The sequence below is a fragment of the Aspergillus pseudodeflectus genome (assembly GCF_044049435.1).
Source record: "Aspergillus pseudodeflectus strain CBS 756.74 chromosome Unknown BJX68scaffold_7, whole genome shotgun sequence".
In the NCBI taxonomy this organism is placed as follows: Eukaryota; Fungi; Ascomycota; class Eurotiomycetes; order Eurotiales; family Aspergillaceae; genus Aspergillus; species Aspergillus pseudodeflectus.
In genome coordinates, this window is record NW_027263783.1 from 289,953 (window position 1) to 303,552 (window position 13,600).

The following is a 13,600-nucleotide window of genomic DNA, read 5'->3' on the forward strand; positions in this document are numbered from 1 at the left end:
GGGTCTTGGGGTAGGGCGAATCTTGGGGTAAACTGGGGATGATTTGGTAGTTTACGGACGGGTCTTGGAGAGAGGAAGAAGAGGAATGGAATATGAGATGTGTATGAGAAGGGGCTTTTGTTCTTTGGGCGTTGGTTATTTGCGTGGACAGTGTGTGTTTGGAATTCAGGTGTCCAGGATCTTGCTGAGTCGTTGCTTCTGCTTTTTTATCTGGTTTTTATCTGCTTTCGTATATGGGTTTGGATGGCTCTTCGTGCCATACATGTGTTATTATTTATCTTTGGAGTTTGGCGTTTATCAATCGGCGGCGTCCGCAATGCTTGTTTTGGGTTCATGCAAAAAAAAAAAAAAGATCTCAAAACATCATACATGGTTGCGTTGCTTCTTTGCTACGGTTGGAGTTTTGTCATTTGTGCTCAGACTTGGGTATCATACATGGTTGAGCCACAGATAGCTTCGATATTCATAAATTCGCTCCGTTACACCCAAACACGTCAGCAGCTCGAATGCCACGTTGTTGATGAAGGCCATGTAAACTAAAATCATAGATCTGCCCTCCCAGCCTCTCCCACATCAGCGCCGTTTCGAATAATGTCGTCGGCGATCTTCTCTGCAAGTATGTCTAGCCAGTCAGTAATCTGAACTGATATACTGGACAGTACGACGTACAGCATGTCGACTGGGGATGTCCCCGTAAAAGTAACGGGAATGCGTGCGCTGGCGTCGACTACTCGCAGCCGCTTCACACCAAAAACTCGAGCCCGGCTATCAGACACTGCCAGTGTATCATTGGATGTACCCATCCTGCATGTGCAAGACAGATGCCACACTGTCATGACATTCTCCCGAATGTGGTCTAGTATCTCTTCATCGGTTTGGACCTGGTTTCCCGGGAAGTATTCCTCGCCGATAACCACCGGATCCATCACATTACTAGCGAAAACCTCGCGCATACGCTTAAACATCGCCTAACTACTTCCTGGTCGGATCTGGTGTCGAGCCAATTCATGTTTATAGGCGGAAGGTCGGCCGTATCGGCGGTTCGTAGGGTGACGGTGCCACGCGAGGTCGGTGCAATCAGGACGCCGATAATTGAAGCATACTGGTATCCATCATCGGGCTGATCTGCTTTAAGATTCGAGATATTTCCGAGAAATCCTGGTGCCTATATGTACTATGCCTTGTTAATTACCACTTCATTTAACGTACCTCGACTTCGGGCCAGTCATCTGGGAATTGCGACAGAGCCTGCAACGTCTCGGTCGAAAATTGCCTGCGCAGCTCGTAGGGGATCTTCTCCCACGCAAGAAGATCTGACACCGGATTCGTGAATGGTCCCAGCTGCTTTTTCGCCCACCGCGGGTACTGCGAAGCAAGATAAATCGGGCTGTTTGTAATCCTGGTCAATGTTTCGACATTCACGCGATAGCTCGGCCCTACAAAAGGATGGTCCCACATATTCTGGCCGGCCCCTGGAGAGTCAACCAGCACCTCGATTCCATGGTCCTCCAAGTGCTGTCGTGGACCAATGCCGGATACCATGAGTAGCTGGGGCGACTGAAACACACCGGCGGAAATGATAATCTCCCGACTCGCCGTCAAGTTCCGCTTAAATCCCTGGTGTAACTTCCACCTAAACGGCGTTCAGCTCATCAGCGAAAATGACCCGTTTCGCAAGGGTGTCTGTGTAAACTGTAAGGCTTGGAATTGGCTGAGCCAGGAATGACGACTCGGAGCTGCTTCGATGCTGATCACTCGGTCGGATGGTCGAGGAACAGTACTGGTATCCCTCCAGTTTCCCGCTATTAAAATCGACTGCCCGGTGTATGCCAACCTCTTCGAAGCCGCCTTCCAGACAAGTTGAGAATTATTGGGCGTAGTTTGGGTACGTCACCTCCAACGGTCCACCAGAAGGAACAATGCCTCTGCGTTGTTCCATACGCTCGCATTCTCAAATCTCGTTGTGGTGTTTGGAGGCGTGAACCTGACGCTGCGCTGGTACCAGGGCGTGACATTATGTGCCTTGTCAAGTATATGGTCCATACTTGGCAAGGCCCACATGTCCAGAGACTGTTTCGTGGGTCTATACTAGTCGGCTAGGCGCTGTCAAGGAACGGACTCGACATACCGCTGGGAGATCATAAAGTTGAGCGCGGAGCTAGCACAGACAGTTATGAGCACCGCCGGCGAACAGTTACAGCTGCACAAGACCTACGATCGTCCAAGACATTTTCCTCGCGCAATGAGCAGCCTCCGGCCATTCGCGCCGGGAAGGGCTCGGTCACCAATCTATAGGGCTTGTGGTCTCCGGATCAGAGCCCACGGGCAGCACGTCTGCTCCAGGTGACTTCGCTAGTGGGTATCACTTCTCGTAGCGACCCCCAGCTTCGACGAGAGCGACGTTCCAGTATTCCGCGAGACGAACAGCGAGGGGCATTCCGGTGGTACCTCCGCCAACAACAATGTAGTCGAATTCCTTGGCGAGGACTGAACAGGCGAGGAGAAGGGCGCTGAAGACATTGATCGAGACCATCGTTGGGTGCTAGCGTGTGGTGGGAGGAAGGTGAGAGAAATGGAGAAGTCAGAGTAGTCGGAATAGTGACAAAGGTCAGGGGGATGGGGCCAAACGAGAGAGGATAATGAAAAATCGAACCCTGCTGAGATCCAGGACCAACGGTCTAATCAGCGAATGGAAGTCACGACGCCTGCCTACAGTATACCAATCCGGAAGGTACGGGGCTGGAGGGTAAACATCCATTGATTTCTCACTATGTCGTCTCTTCATCGCAAACTAACAAACTCCTTGAAATCATTCAGAAAACCACGTACAGCATCAATGAACTGCTCAATCTCTTCGTTACTCGTTCCAAGAATCAGGCTCAACATCCCACGACGGGCGATCCAAAACCCACGCTCGATCATATAAAACCAAACCAGCTCGCGCAGGATTGCCTCTTCGCTCTCTGGTTCAGCCTTCAGAGCTTTGATGGACGTGATGTTGGTCTTCCCTCCTCCAGGTAGAAAGTGTATGGTCATCACTGACCCAACGCCAGTCACAGTCATCTTCGTACCCTTCGCCAGAGCATTCAGGCCGTCACGAAGTTTATCGCCCAGTTGATTCAACGCGATACATGCCTCTGGCGTATATACCGATGTCATCGATTTGTATCCGACGTTCATAGCCAGAGTGTTGTTGTTGAAGGTCCCCGAGTGACTGATGTTGGAGGTGCGCGGGTCATAAACCGAAAGCAAGTCGCGACGCCCGCCAAAAGCGCCAATCGTCAATCCACCCGCAATCCATTTTCCCAAGGTAGTCAGGTCCGGCGACAGGGGAGTTCCGCGCTCTGGATGAAGTACAACCGACTGAAGGCCTCCCGGGGCGAGCCGAGACGTTGCCACTTCGTCGAAGATGAAGATGATACCGTTCGCGTTCGCCGCATCTTGGACAGCGTGCAGGAATTCAGCCGTGGCTGGAATACAACCTCCAGCACCTTGCATCCCTTCAAGAAGAACTGCTGCTGCTATACCTTTGCTTTCAGCGATGAGTCTTTTGGTGCCCTCGACGTCATTGTACTGGCCGATGATCCAGTCAATTCTGTCAACAGTGTTCGGGGCGACTCCATGAACAAAAGTTAATACACCACCATGGTATGCGCCCTCAAAAACAATAACTTTGGACCGTCCAGTGGCCTGTCGTGCAACACTGAGAGCGTACAGATTCGCCTCGGTACCAGAATTGCAGAAGCGAATTTGTTCAATTGATGCGAACCGACCGCAAACTGCGTTAGCAAATTGTGCTTCGGCGACGGTCGTGGCACCCAGATTCATCCCAATGCTGTTCACAGTCGACACGATCGTCTCGGAAATAATGGGGTGAGAATGTCCATAAACGCCCGCGGTCATTTCACCTACTAAATCAAGGTACCTAGACAGTCAATGGTTATTCTGTCGTCTGGGCAGGCGGCCACGAACTCATGTCCATCGAGATCAATCACCCGATTCCCCCTGCCACTAGCCATGCATAATGGGAATGGACTCCCGTGCAGCACCGATCGCGTATTCCCTCCCGGCAAATGGCGTGCAGCTACCTCATGCTGTGATTTCGACTTGGGATTCCTAGCTTCATAACGCTTTTGGGCGACATGAAGGTAGTCACTTGCTGTTTTTGAACCCGAGAACATGGCGATGATGGCGTTGATGTTTGTTGGAGTAGTCGTAGCGCGGGGCCCATTTGAAGAGGGGATAGGGGGCATCATATACTTTGGAGAGCGGGGTAGTCGCGGCCAAGCATCACTGGGAGCCCAGATAGCATCGAGGATAGCAAATCGTTAAGCTTATTTACTCCACATACTTGACCTGTCAGATCTCCTTACTGCACGTCCACCGCGCCCACCGCCCCGCGATGCAGTCCTTTCTCGAGAGCCCTCCCGTACAACGCTCCGTATCTCTCCTCCGTCGCCAACATTGATCACCACACCTGAATCGTGCGCTTCCCCACCCAGCCCGTCGTCGCTTTTTAGGAGTCTTCGCCACCACGGTGGAGTTTTGATTTCGCTCGCATGCTTGACGGTTTCTTCCAAATGTTGATCGTACCGGTGCTTTTCGAAACTCCACCATAACGCCCATCCGCCGAGTGTGAGAAGCGTGAGAGGGGCTGCAACTACCCAATAGATCCAGAACCGAGGCGAAACAGTGTCCGATGCCGCCTCTTCCCAGTTGAACATGTTCATGGAAAATAAGGTCTGCATTGGTTAGCGCATGGAAGATGGGGTCGAATAGGACTTGAACACACAGCAACATAGCTTCCTGGAAGAAAAATAGTCGTGATAAAGGCCAGGATCTTCATTGAGGTGCTATCTCTCCCGGCTACTGCTGCAAGGCGCGCACTGAGTCGATTGTCCGTTTGAGCAACAAAACTATACAACTGCAGCAAGTTAGTGAAAGGCGTGTTATAGCGTCAGCCCAAACACACCACATTGAGCTGTAGCTCCAGTCGCTTTTGCAACCCGAGGACATGATCCTCCATTGACTTCGCAAGGCTGACATTGTGCTCCAACATCTGTAGCACCTCACTGCTCAAGCCGAAAGCCTCGGCTCTGCTGCCAAGCAGTTCTTTCTGAATATCGATAAGCTGCGTGGCGGCCTCATAATTCCACTTCGGTCCTCGCGCAGTAAACAGTAACCTTGTTAGCTGAGTGTTTAATTGTGTGGTAAGCCATTCAGCTTGTGGTCTTTCTACTGGCTTTCCCGTGGCTCCAGGCGTATGCGTCAACGTCTTTGAACTCCTCCGACCGACCTTGGTCACCCCTAGCTGCTCCTCTATGTATGTGACACGCCGGGTTAGGTCGCCACTGCTGAATTGCTGTAGCCTCTTCAGGTGATCGTTGAGCATGATGCATGGAAGCGTAAGAGGTTCGTTCCACAAAGCAGTTGACGGGGCGAGACATGCTCGAATGATAGTACAAGGCGAGTACGATGCATGGGGCAGCACTGAAATGTCGTCTAAATGGGTATACCCGTCGAGTATTGACTCACCAGCCAGCAATGCAGTTGTCCAGCGCGAGTTGATGTCATGAGCGAGGGACAACATGAAATTGCCAAGCTCATATTTTTGGGGCGCTTTCAGAATAATCGCTATGTTTTGTCAGTCACACGCCACATTCAGTCCAGAGTAAAAGATGCGATTGACAAACATAATTTATTCCTCTGTTGTGTAACGTCGAAATGTCTCGAGCATGTCCCACTACCCACCTCCAGCGCGGGAAGGGTGGCTGGATGAAGTCCAAATATTGATTCGACCAGCTCAAAGTCATCACGAGACATTCCGAGGGAGGCCCTCCTGAACAAGGTGTAATCGCAAGCCAACAATCGGATACCTCCGTCCGGCCTGCCGACGGAAGGTGGGGAAGCGGGGATGGCGAAGCTCCCGGTCTGGTAGATCCATTCTTCAACCTGCTGGGGTTCCAGAAACCCATGGCGGAAATTCCAGGGGGTTGCCGCGCTGACCTAAATCACGATCAGGTATGCTTCGAGAAAGGGGCGCGTTGACCAACCCCAGGGAAGCTCCAGGCCTCAATAAAACATAGCCGTCGTGGGGTCCACGCAATGCTCCTTGCGGCCAGATCTCGATTGTATTGAAACATTTCGGTCGACGAGCTTTAAGAGGAGATTCTATTGCGAGAAATCCTTCCTCCAAAGCCGGACTAGCTTTAACTGTCGGATCAAGGCATCGCTGTCGCAGAGGGAAATTTGCAGCTGAAGCTGAGCGCCTGCCTGCGTCGCGCTTGTTTGTTGGGACTATGCCGGAAGCAGTATGGCGCGAGAATATCAGTGACCGTTGAGACACCTGCCTTGGCGACTGTCATACACCGAGCCTTCAAGGAAGAAGTGTTGAAGCATTGCGGACTCTTTGCGTCGTCCCATGACGAGTTCTCGCCTGCAGTGTAACGGTCGTCGAGGATAATCATTGTGTGCATTAGCGTCCCTCGCGCGCCTACCTGGATCACTCATTTGTAATCCGCGTGTGGTTGCAAACCTCTGGCACGAGTGGACCCGATGCCACAAGGAACCCCGCCATTTCAAGGCCCAAGAGATCTTTGACGAAGTCGGGCAACCTCCCCCACGTTCATCCCTCTTATCATTGTATTGTCAGATTCCCGTCCGCTATCGGCGCGCGTTTGAAGCCTGAGCGCATGTCATACTGACAAGGCGAGGTCGTCCGAGTATCATGCCCCATCAGCAAAAGAATCATTGTCGCAGTCGGTAAGTGCTCCCTGTTGTCAGATCTGCGGTGTTACCAGACTGTCCGGGGCGAGCGCGTTGGCCATTCCGCCGACTGTTCAGCCGTAGAATGGGACCAAGGTAGGTATGTCGAGGCGGTGCTGCAGCGCCAAATTGTTGTTTCAACCACAGTATATCCGTCGAGTTTATCCGCAGAGGCGTGGACGTCTGTGTAATGCTCAAATCCGATGCATACGCGATCGGTAAACGGAAGGTTGTGGGTTGTGTTATTGCGGCTTGTCAGGATGGACGTTCGGCGTTGGCGTTGGCGTAGAAGGTGTGGAGGTATCGAGCTAGAGAGACAAGCAGCTCAAGGATCGAATAATGGAATTTGATTATAGACTCGTTCAGGGTGGGAATGTCGGTCGTGGGATCGATAAAAGAGGTCGGCGTCCGGGCTTGAGTGTGGAGGGAGTCCCTGCTCACAGCTCTTAGCTTTGTAGGACAGTTATGACGGCAGCGAGCGGAACGGCCACTGGCATCGGAGAAGATCAAACGCAAGGACAAGACGCGAATAGTGACTGCTGGCCTTCCGAATCTCAACGAGGCACGAGATCGGTTTGGAGGGGACCATGCGTCCGAGGTTCAGCGCTCCTCGAGGAGGCCACAAGGTCCTCACCCTCGCCAAAATCCTTTCTCTCTCCGTTTCGTTCTTCTGAATTGTTCCAACCTCTTCTCACCTCTTGTTCATCAAGGCAAGCAGCAAAATAGTTCAGCTCGATGCTCATCGACAATAATGGAAGGTGCAACCGAAGTGAGGTCGACAACACTTTCACCAGCCTGCTTCCTCTCAGCCCTTGAGGCCCTCAGGAGATTCCTCAGTCTGGTAACGCCGTCACCAATGCGGGCGGCAAACGGCCGTCGCAACTTCTCTCAAAACCGCTATCTGAACTCCAGAGATATGTTGTTATTCGAAGATAGAGGATCGCCCCAGAAATCACCTAGTTTGTGCGCGGGTGATTTCAGGTAAGCGCGTCTTCTGCTTCTTCTGCACGCATCGAGGCTGAAAACAAACACCTCACAGAAACACCACCTTCCTCTCGCTTTTTCTCTGTGGCTTCGCCGATTGTCCTTGTCCACCATCTATGATCTGACTTGGAACTTGCTCTCCTCGCTGGCTCTGTGGTCACTCTCCACGCGACCTGAGCTCCCCTTTACAGACCGGATGCGGCGCCAGCATTGCAGGGTGAGGATATCCCTACCGCTGTGCCTTGCGTATCTTCAATTATGGTACTCCCTGACAAAAAATTTTTGTCGGTTTTGGCGCTGATTTCAACCGCCTGCCTTGGTGACCTTCCTGATTTTATCACTAACAACGATTCGCGGCGACGAGCGCCTTCACTTCTTCAAGGCCTTTAGGGATCAAACATACGTTTCATACATGATCTTCGGTCGTATCGACAACTATTGGATTTAAAGGGGGATATTCGAGAAAATGTGTGGGTGGGGCATCGTCAGGGAACCCCGGCGAGGCCGAGTCGAGGCCAGCTAGAATTATCGGTTCAACTGGCGGGTTCGAGCGTCTTGTTCGCGACGCTTGAGTATTGTGCCGAGTGCCCAGTACCGGCTTTCCGACCGATCAGGCTGGTATTCGAGCTCAGTGCCCGCGTCACAGAGAATGCGCGCTCGGTGGCGCATGACGGCCTAATCGCAGATTCGCAAGACCGACCCAGAATTCCGTGCAGTCCCACAGCCGCCATCTGTCACTACGCACGGTCTAGGTATGGGGTTGATGGCCCCATACCTTGAACCGTCGGTACTTTTCGATTCGTCGAAGTCGCTACAAGCTCAAACCCAGAGAATTGACTATTGTTTTCACCTGCAGCACCGACGCCTCCCCACCTCCGCCCTTCGGTGAGGCCCGAGCCCTAAATCAACGTCCTCAACGTCCTCAACGACCAGTCGAGCGATTTAGATTGCTCTATCCGTACCCGAAAAGCCTGCGATGAACAACGTCCTTCAATGCATATGGACCCCAATAAGCGTCTCTCCTAGCCGTTGATATCTGATACAAAGTACACGCTGTTTGTTCGAGGTTACAAGCTACGAATTTCACCCGAATGTGGTCTCCTTCGAGGGTTACACTACAGAGAAAGACATCCCAATAACGTCGACGTTATATATTGGCAAAAGAGCGACTTCGGTGGATACAGCAATCAGAACAGGAGCGAAATCGCGGGAAATCCTTCATCATATCAATCTTCTGCCAGCACCAGCCATCTCACACCATGCGGACCAGCTCCCCCGAATTCATTTTCAGCAGCGTAGTCGAAAACCGTACGGTCGGGCGGGCGGGCAAGTGTGTGTCTTGTCTTGTGCGAAGTAGCTCCGTGATATTGAGGTCGAATCACACGAGCAGAAGACGATTCGGCAGAAGGGAAATTCAGTGCTATAGAACAACCGTACGTTAGTTAGATTAGACAAGGCAAAGCGGGCGCTGGAGACTTACGCTGCAGGTGCTGCAAGCGCAGGAGTTGCAGTCACCGGAGCAGCAGTTGCAAGCGCAGGGAGACATCTTGATGGTTGGTTGGTGGTTGGGTTGGTTTGAACCGGTTATTCTGTAGTAGGCTTTGGAGGAGGTAGAGTGTTGTTGATGAGGAGGAAATGCTGAGAAGGCGTCCTTGAGCGGAGTATTTATGTCCTTTCTGGATGTTGTTCCTCAGGCCTCCAGCGTGGGATGTACCACGATATCTTGGTCACTGTCCAGCGCTCCGTCACATCTCACAGCCAATGCCATGGCACAACACGAGTCGGATGATCCAGTCACGCCGGGAGGGGAAGAGCTTAGCGATGGGGACGTCGGGACAGGCCGAGTGGGGGGCATCGTTTCAAGGCATTTTCATGCTGCTGGATCGTTCCATAATCCTTGAACCGAGTCAGCCGCGATTAAATGCGACCTTGGTGAGAGTCTGATATCATTCTCCTTGGGATAGCCCCGTCTGTGGATATGCGAGCAGGCAGAGGGGGCCCAAGCGAGGAAAGGTGGAAGCCGGAAGGCGCTGGAAGAGTCTTGCTAGGCTGTTTCAATGAGTGGGCAGTGTGACTAACAGAAAGCAGCCCTCGAACAGCACCGGAAAACACCCCATTCTCATCTCTTTTTGTTGGGGTCAATATGCGGTGTTAGAGAGGCAGAAAGAAGAGGAAAGCAAGTCTTCACCCGTGCTGCAGATTAACGCTGGCAACTTATATATCTATCAGCCCCCTGGGTGAGTACCCTGGAGGTTCCTCTCCCCGTGCGAGTCTCAGGAACCGTCGTAGCAGACGCTCGGATAGTCACAGGACGACGCATGGACGAGATAGGCAGGGCATCCTGCACTTCTCCTGCGAGCCAAGATTTTCACGCCCGGAGCACAGTGCAACGCCTTATCCTCGCACTCGAGTGGGGTGGCCAAGGTTTCCATTGGGCGAGAAACACTTCTAACCTTCAACCGCGTGTTGGGGGTCGTATCCACATTGATGCAGCCACCCTGAATGGCCCGACTTGGGGCATAATACGCAAGGCTACCTATCTGCTTAGCTTTGTAGCCTACGCAGGCCAGGAGATGCGCAATGACCATTGGTCGCTCTGTTCATGGCTTCTTCGAATGGGCGTATCTTCACGCAGGGGTGGATTGGGGCATGGGGGTCCGCAGGGTGTGAAGTTCCGTTTCTCGGCTGGATACGGCTTGGGAGACAGGGCACTTGGGCAGAGAGAATTACTTTCTCAGTAGACTTCTCGAAAATCAACCCCAATACTGTCGTAGTCCAATATACATTCGATACCAGCAAGGAAACATCTTCAGCGATTGATACTGCTGTGGCTCGCCTTCCAGGTAAATATCGCTGTGGTAGGTTCACAGGCCCGACGAAGTCGACCTGACGTTAGAGTTTATATAGCCGTAGCATAACATCTTGCGCAGCAGTTCTCAGATCTTTCCACCTGCTGTATATTATAGACCTAGTCTTAGAGTACGAGAGGAATCATCAGAACGTACATAGACCCAGAGCTCAACTTCATGGAACGGGAAGGGACCCGTGTGTGCCTTTTGCTCAGGACAAAGGTAGTTTGAGGCCGGCTATCTCCTATTCCTAAATAGCAAAGAGAAGGATTAATGGGGAAGCGACGACTAGGTGTAGTAAATGGGCCTTGTTACTTCAGTGGCCTCGACTCGTGCTTAGCATCTTGAGAGAGTCGCCTTATATTTATAGGCCTTATTGGAATGAAGAACTCATTGTGTAGCAACGCCAACTTAATATATAGTTGACTGCTGAGAATCTATATTGTACTATGTACAAAGTAATTCTCAAGAATTACGCAGTTTACTGATTCACTGAAACCAAGTATTGTGAAGGGGTGCCCTAGATATATATCTCGCACACAGCCCACAACAACTGCGACTTTCGCCCGACAAAGGAAGGTTATCTCATCAGAAAGCAGATACCTAGATTAAACTTGCACTTATACCAGTCGTCAGAGTAGGTACTCGGTTTATCTTGATGGAAATCAATGTCTTTTTGTCTCTCTTAAACCCCCCCGGGAGATATCTCATACGCACTCGCCTCAGAAGTCCCCAATGTCATTCCCACGCTTCGACTCTCTCTCTAATATGTACGTCTCATTGCTTTATGCTCAGCGTGGCGAGTAATATGTCCTCCTCTTACTTGTGTATATATCTACGTCTTCTTTGGTGCCATGCGATGCGGGGTATCGCGCGTGCTTCCTCGCGAAGCAGTTTCCGATGCATCCGGTATGCTGGAATGTATTGGTGTTGGGTATCGGAATACAAATCCAGTGGGCAATAGATTTGCGATGGAATGGTGAGGGTTCTCTTATTATCTTAGAAGCGTCTGGAGGGAATGAGAAAGAGGGGGGAGTTATGAGAGAGCGCGTCGTTATGCATAGCGCACTTGTGAGCACAAGAGATGATGTAAGCAGGGAGAGAAGAATTTATGCGCTTTGAAAAAGAGAGGCAACAGGATGGGGATGTTTGCTTCGTTTGACCTGTTGAATGGAATGCTAAGACGCTAGCCTCTGTTCGCGAAGAAGCAATAACAGCCAATCATTCATGGACTAATCAGGCGCGAGATAATACAATAGCCATAGTAGAAACTAACTATCTATCGAGCCATAAGTTATATAATAGTAGCTACTTTCTGTCTTTCAGAAGCGCAATCCCTCTTTCGTCCAGGTTAGGATATTTTGCCAGTGCATAATAATCCCGCCAAAACTCGCGTGCTTTGCTATGGTCATGCATCTGCTTCCGTAGGAGATTCTTCCACTCCACATCTTCTTCACTCAATCCGATACCCGCACAAGTAAACTCCCACCACACTGGAAAGAATCCTGACGACTCCCAATCAAGTATACCTGTAACTCGGCCATCCTGTACCATAATATTGACAATGATAAGGTCGCCATGGGTAAAGTGAATGGCTCAGCAGGTGGCATACCTTTCCGAAGTTGTAAGCGAACATCCTCTGGGACTTCCTTCAGCGCCATGTCCATATCGGCCCAAAGCTCGTCATTTGAAGATAGAGGCCCATGTGGCAGACCATAGCCATTGCGGAAGAAATATGGAGAGTAAATCGGCTCGTCATTGAGTCCCTGCATCCTGGCGGAGTGAATGGAGCGAAGCTGAAGCAGATAATCAGCTACCTGCTTTGCTATGCTTTCCCTCTCATCCGTTGACATTTTCGCCCACGACTCGCTGAGAGGTTCACCGGGGATGCGCTCAGTCACAATAAAATGCCGTTCACCATCGTCCCAGTCTAGTGCAATCTTGGGCAGAGGAATGGTCGTCTTTTGCTGCAAGAATTGTATATTTGACACTTCAGCATTTGGTGGGCGAGTGGATCGCTTTTTCAGAATTTATCTTCGGACCTAACGACCAGGTACCTCGATCGCTGGCTTCGTAGAAGATTTTGATGTGACTTTCATATCGACAGTTCGCTTGTCGCTCAGAAGTCCAGCTGCATGCTGAACACGGGACGGGAGGGCTCATTGTCGAATGATGGGATGGGAAGCTTGAAGTTTCTGCTCAATTAATTCAAGAAACCTTTTAGTGGGAGCGTCAAGTATGTATATCTATAATTCCAAATCGGTGGGCAATAATTCAGGTAATAGTTCTGGGCCCACAATTCTCGCCTGACTATACATGATTTAAACGCGATGATGCCCGATCTGCATAACCAGCGCCAGCCATTTTCGACTCGGGCACCTTGGAGTTCCAAACTTCATCTTCAACGACAACAAGGGTCGACTGGCTCGACTGCGCGACCGACCCCACCCTTCATATGTCGAGGGTCGACGACTGGACGACGCGTCACATTCACCGGATCACCCTAGATTAGGCTGCAAAGGTCGAGCGCGTGATTCTAAGCCTGGGGTTGTCGTGTCCTTAAATGCACGTTTACCTCCCTTTTACTGCCCTGTTTGCGCTGCACAGCTTACAATATCATTGCCAAGTGCCAAAAGAACCGAACCAGCGCAAAATACGGCGGAAAAGGCTGTTCAACGTCTCTGCAAGGCTACAACCAATGTTCGGTCCGGGACTTTTGCCGCCGTTCCACTGAGGGTTGGGAGTTGACGACTCCATCAATTCAATTCGCGTTCACACCAGGCATAATCCTGGCTTCAGTTCCTACAACAACCTGCGCGTTGCGGGGCCAATAAGCGATAGCAGAAAGTATTGTCGCACGAGATGCTGTTAGGAGGAATGACGAGTGTAGACGAGGAATCCCTGCCTCTGTACCCTGGGCTTGCATGACTGGTGAACCAGGAGGGGTGATGCACCTACACTACCAGCTATCTCAAGGCTCGTCGGTCGGTTTTAGGAGGGAC

At 51.3% G+C, this 13,600-nt stretch overlaps 5 protein-coding genes across 5 annotated transcripts; 1 reads left to right on the forward strand and 4 right to left on the reverse strand.

The window, feature by feature from the left end:
• The first annotated feature begins 14 nt into the window (after positions 1-14).
• On the forward strand, positions 15-715 carry BJX68DRAFT_229508 (uncharacterized protein). The gene has a single exon (XM_071039053.1). It carries the CDS (start codon positions 86-88, stop codon positions 452-454), a length of 369 nt encoding a protein of 122 aa, XP_070902678.1. The 5' UTR covers positions 15-85; the 3' UTR covers positions 455-715.
• BJX68DRAFT_263348 (uncharacterized protein) lies at positions 543-2,533 on the reverse strand (the record flags this gene model as incomplete). The annotated part of the gene is made up of 4 exons (XM_071044667.1): positions 543-881; positions 956-1,165; positions 1,210-1,633; positions 2,367-2,533. The coding sequence occupies 4 exons, from the start codon at positions 2,531-2,533 to the stop codon at positions 543-545; spliced, it is 1,140 nt and encodes a 379-aa protein (XP_070902679.1).
• Positions 2,534-2,781: 248 nt separating this feature from the next.
• Positions 2,782-4,181, reverse strand: BJX68DRAFT_253188 (aspartate aminotransferase family protein; the record flags this gene model as incomplete). The annotated part of the gene is made up of 2 exons (XM_071042681.1): positions 2,782-3,925; positions 3,973-4,181. 2 exons carry the CDS (start codon positions 4,179-4,181, stop codon positions 2,782-2,784), a joined length of 1,353 nt encoding a protein of 450 aa, XP_070902680.1.
• On the reverse strand, positions 4,009-6,235 carry BJX68DRAFT_192049 (uncharacterized protein). The gene is made up of 5 exons (XM_071037406.1): positions 6,054-6,235; positions 5,694-6,006; positions 4,973-5,634; positions 4,793-4,924; positions 4,009-4,742 (listed from the first exon to the last, which is right to left on the reverse strand). The coding sequence occupies exons 1-5, from the start codon at positions 6,141-6,143 to the stop codon at positions 4,335-4,337; spliced, it is 1,605 nt and encodes a 534-aa protein (XP_070902681.1). The 5' UTR covers positions 6,144-6,235; the 3' UTR covers positions 4,009-4,334.
• A 5,671-nt stretch (positions 6,236-11,906) lies between these two features.
• BJX68DRAFT_253190 (aminoglycoside phosphotransferase family protein) lies at positions 11,907-12,761 on the reverse strand (the record flags this gene model as incomplete). The annotated part of the gene is made up of 3 exons (XM_071042682.1): positions 11,907-12,143; positions 12,233-12,588; positions 12,641-12,761. 3 exons carry the CDS (start codon positions 12,759-12,761, stop codon positions 11,907-11,909), a joined length of 714 nt encoding a protein of 237 aa, XP_070902682.1.
• Between the last annotated feature and the right edge of the window lie 839 nt (positions 12,762-13,600).

Excerpts from the sequence above, each read along its gene's own strand:
- BJX68DRAFT_229508 (XM_071039053.1), top strand. The coding sequence starts at position 86 with ATGGAATATGAGATGTGTATGAGAAGGGGCTTTTGTTCTTTGGGCGTT.
- BJX68DRAFT_192049 (XM_071037406.1), bottom strand. The coding sequence starts at position 6,143 with ATGTTTCAATACAATCGAGATCTGGCCGCAAGGAGCATTGCGTGGACC. Across the intron at positions 4,925-4,972 it reads TGGAGCTACAGCTCAATGTG|TTGTATAGTTTTGTTGCTCA; the intron begins GTGTGTTTGGGC and ends AACTTGCTGCAG. Across the intron at positions 4,743-4,792 it reads TTCCAGGAAGCTATGTTGCT|ACCTTATTTTCCATGAACAT; the intron begins GTGTGTTCAAGT and ends TAACCAATGCAG.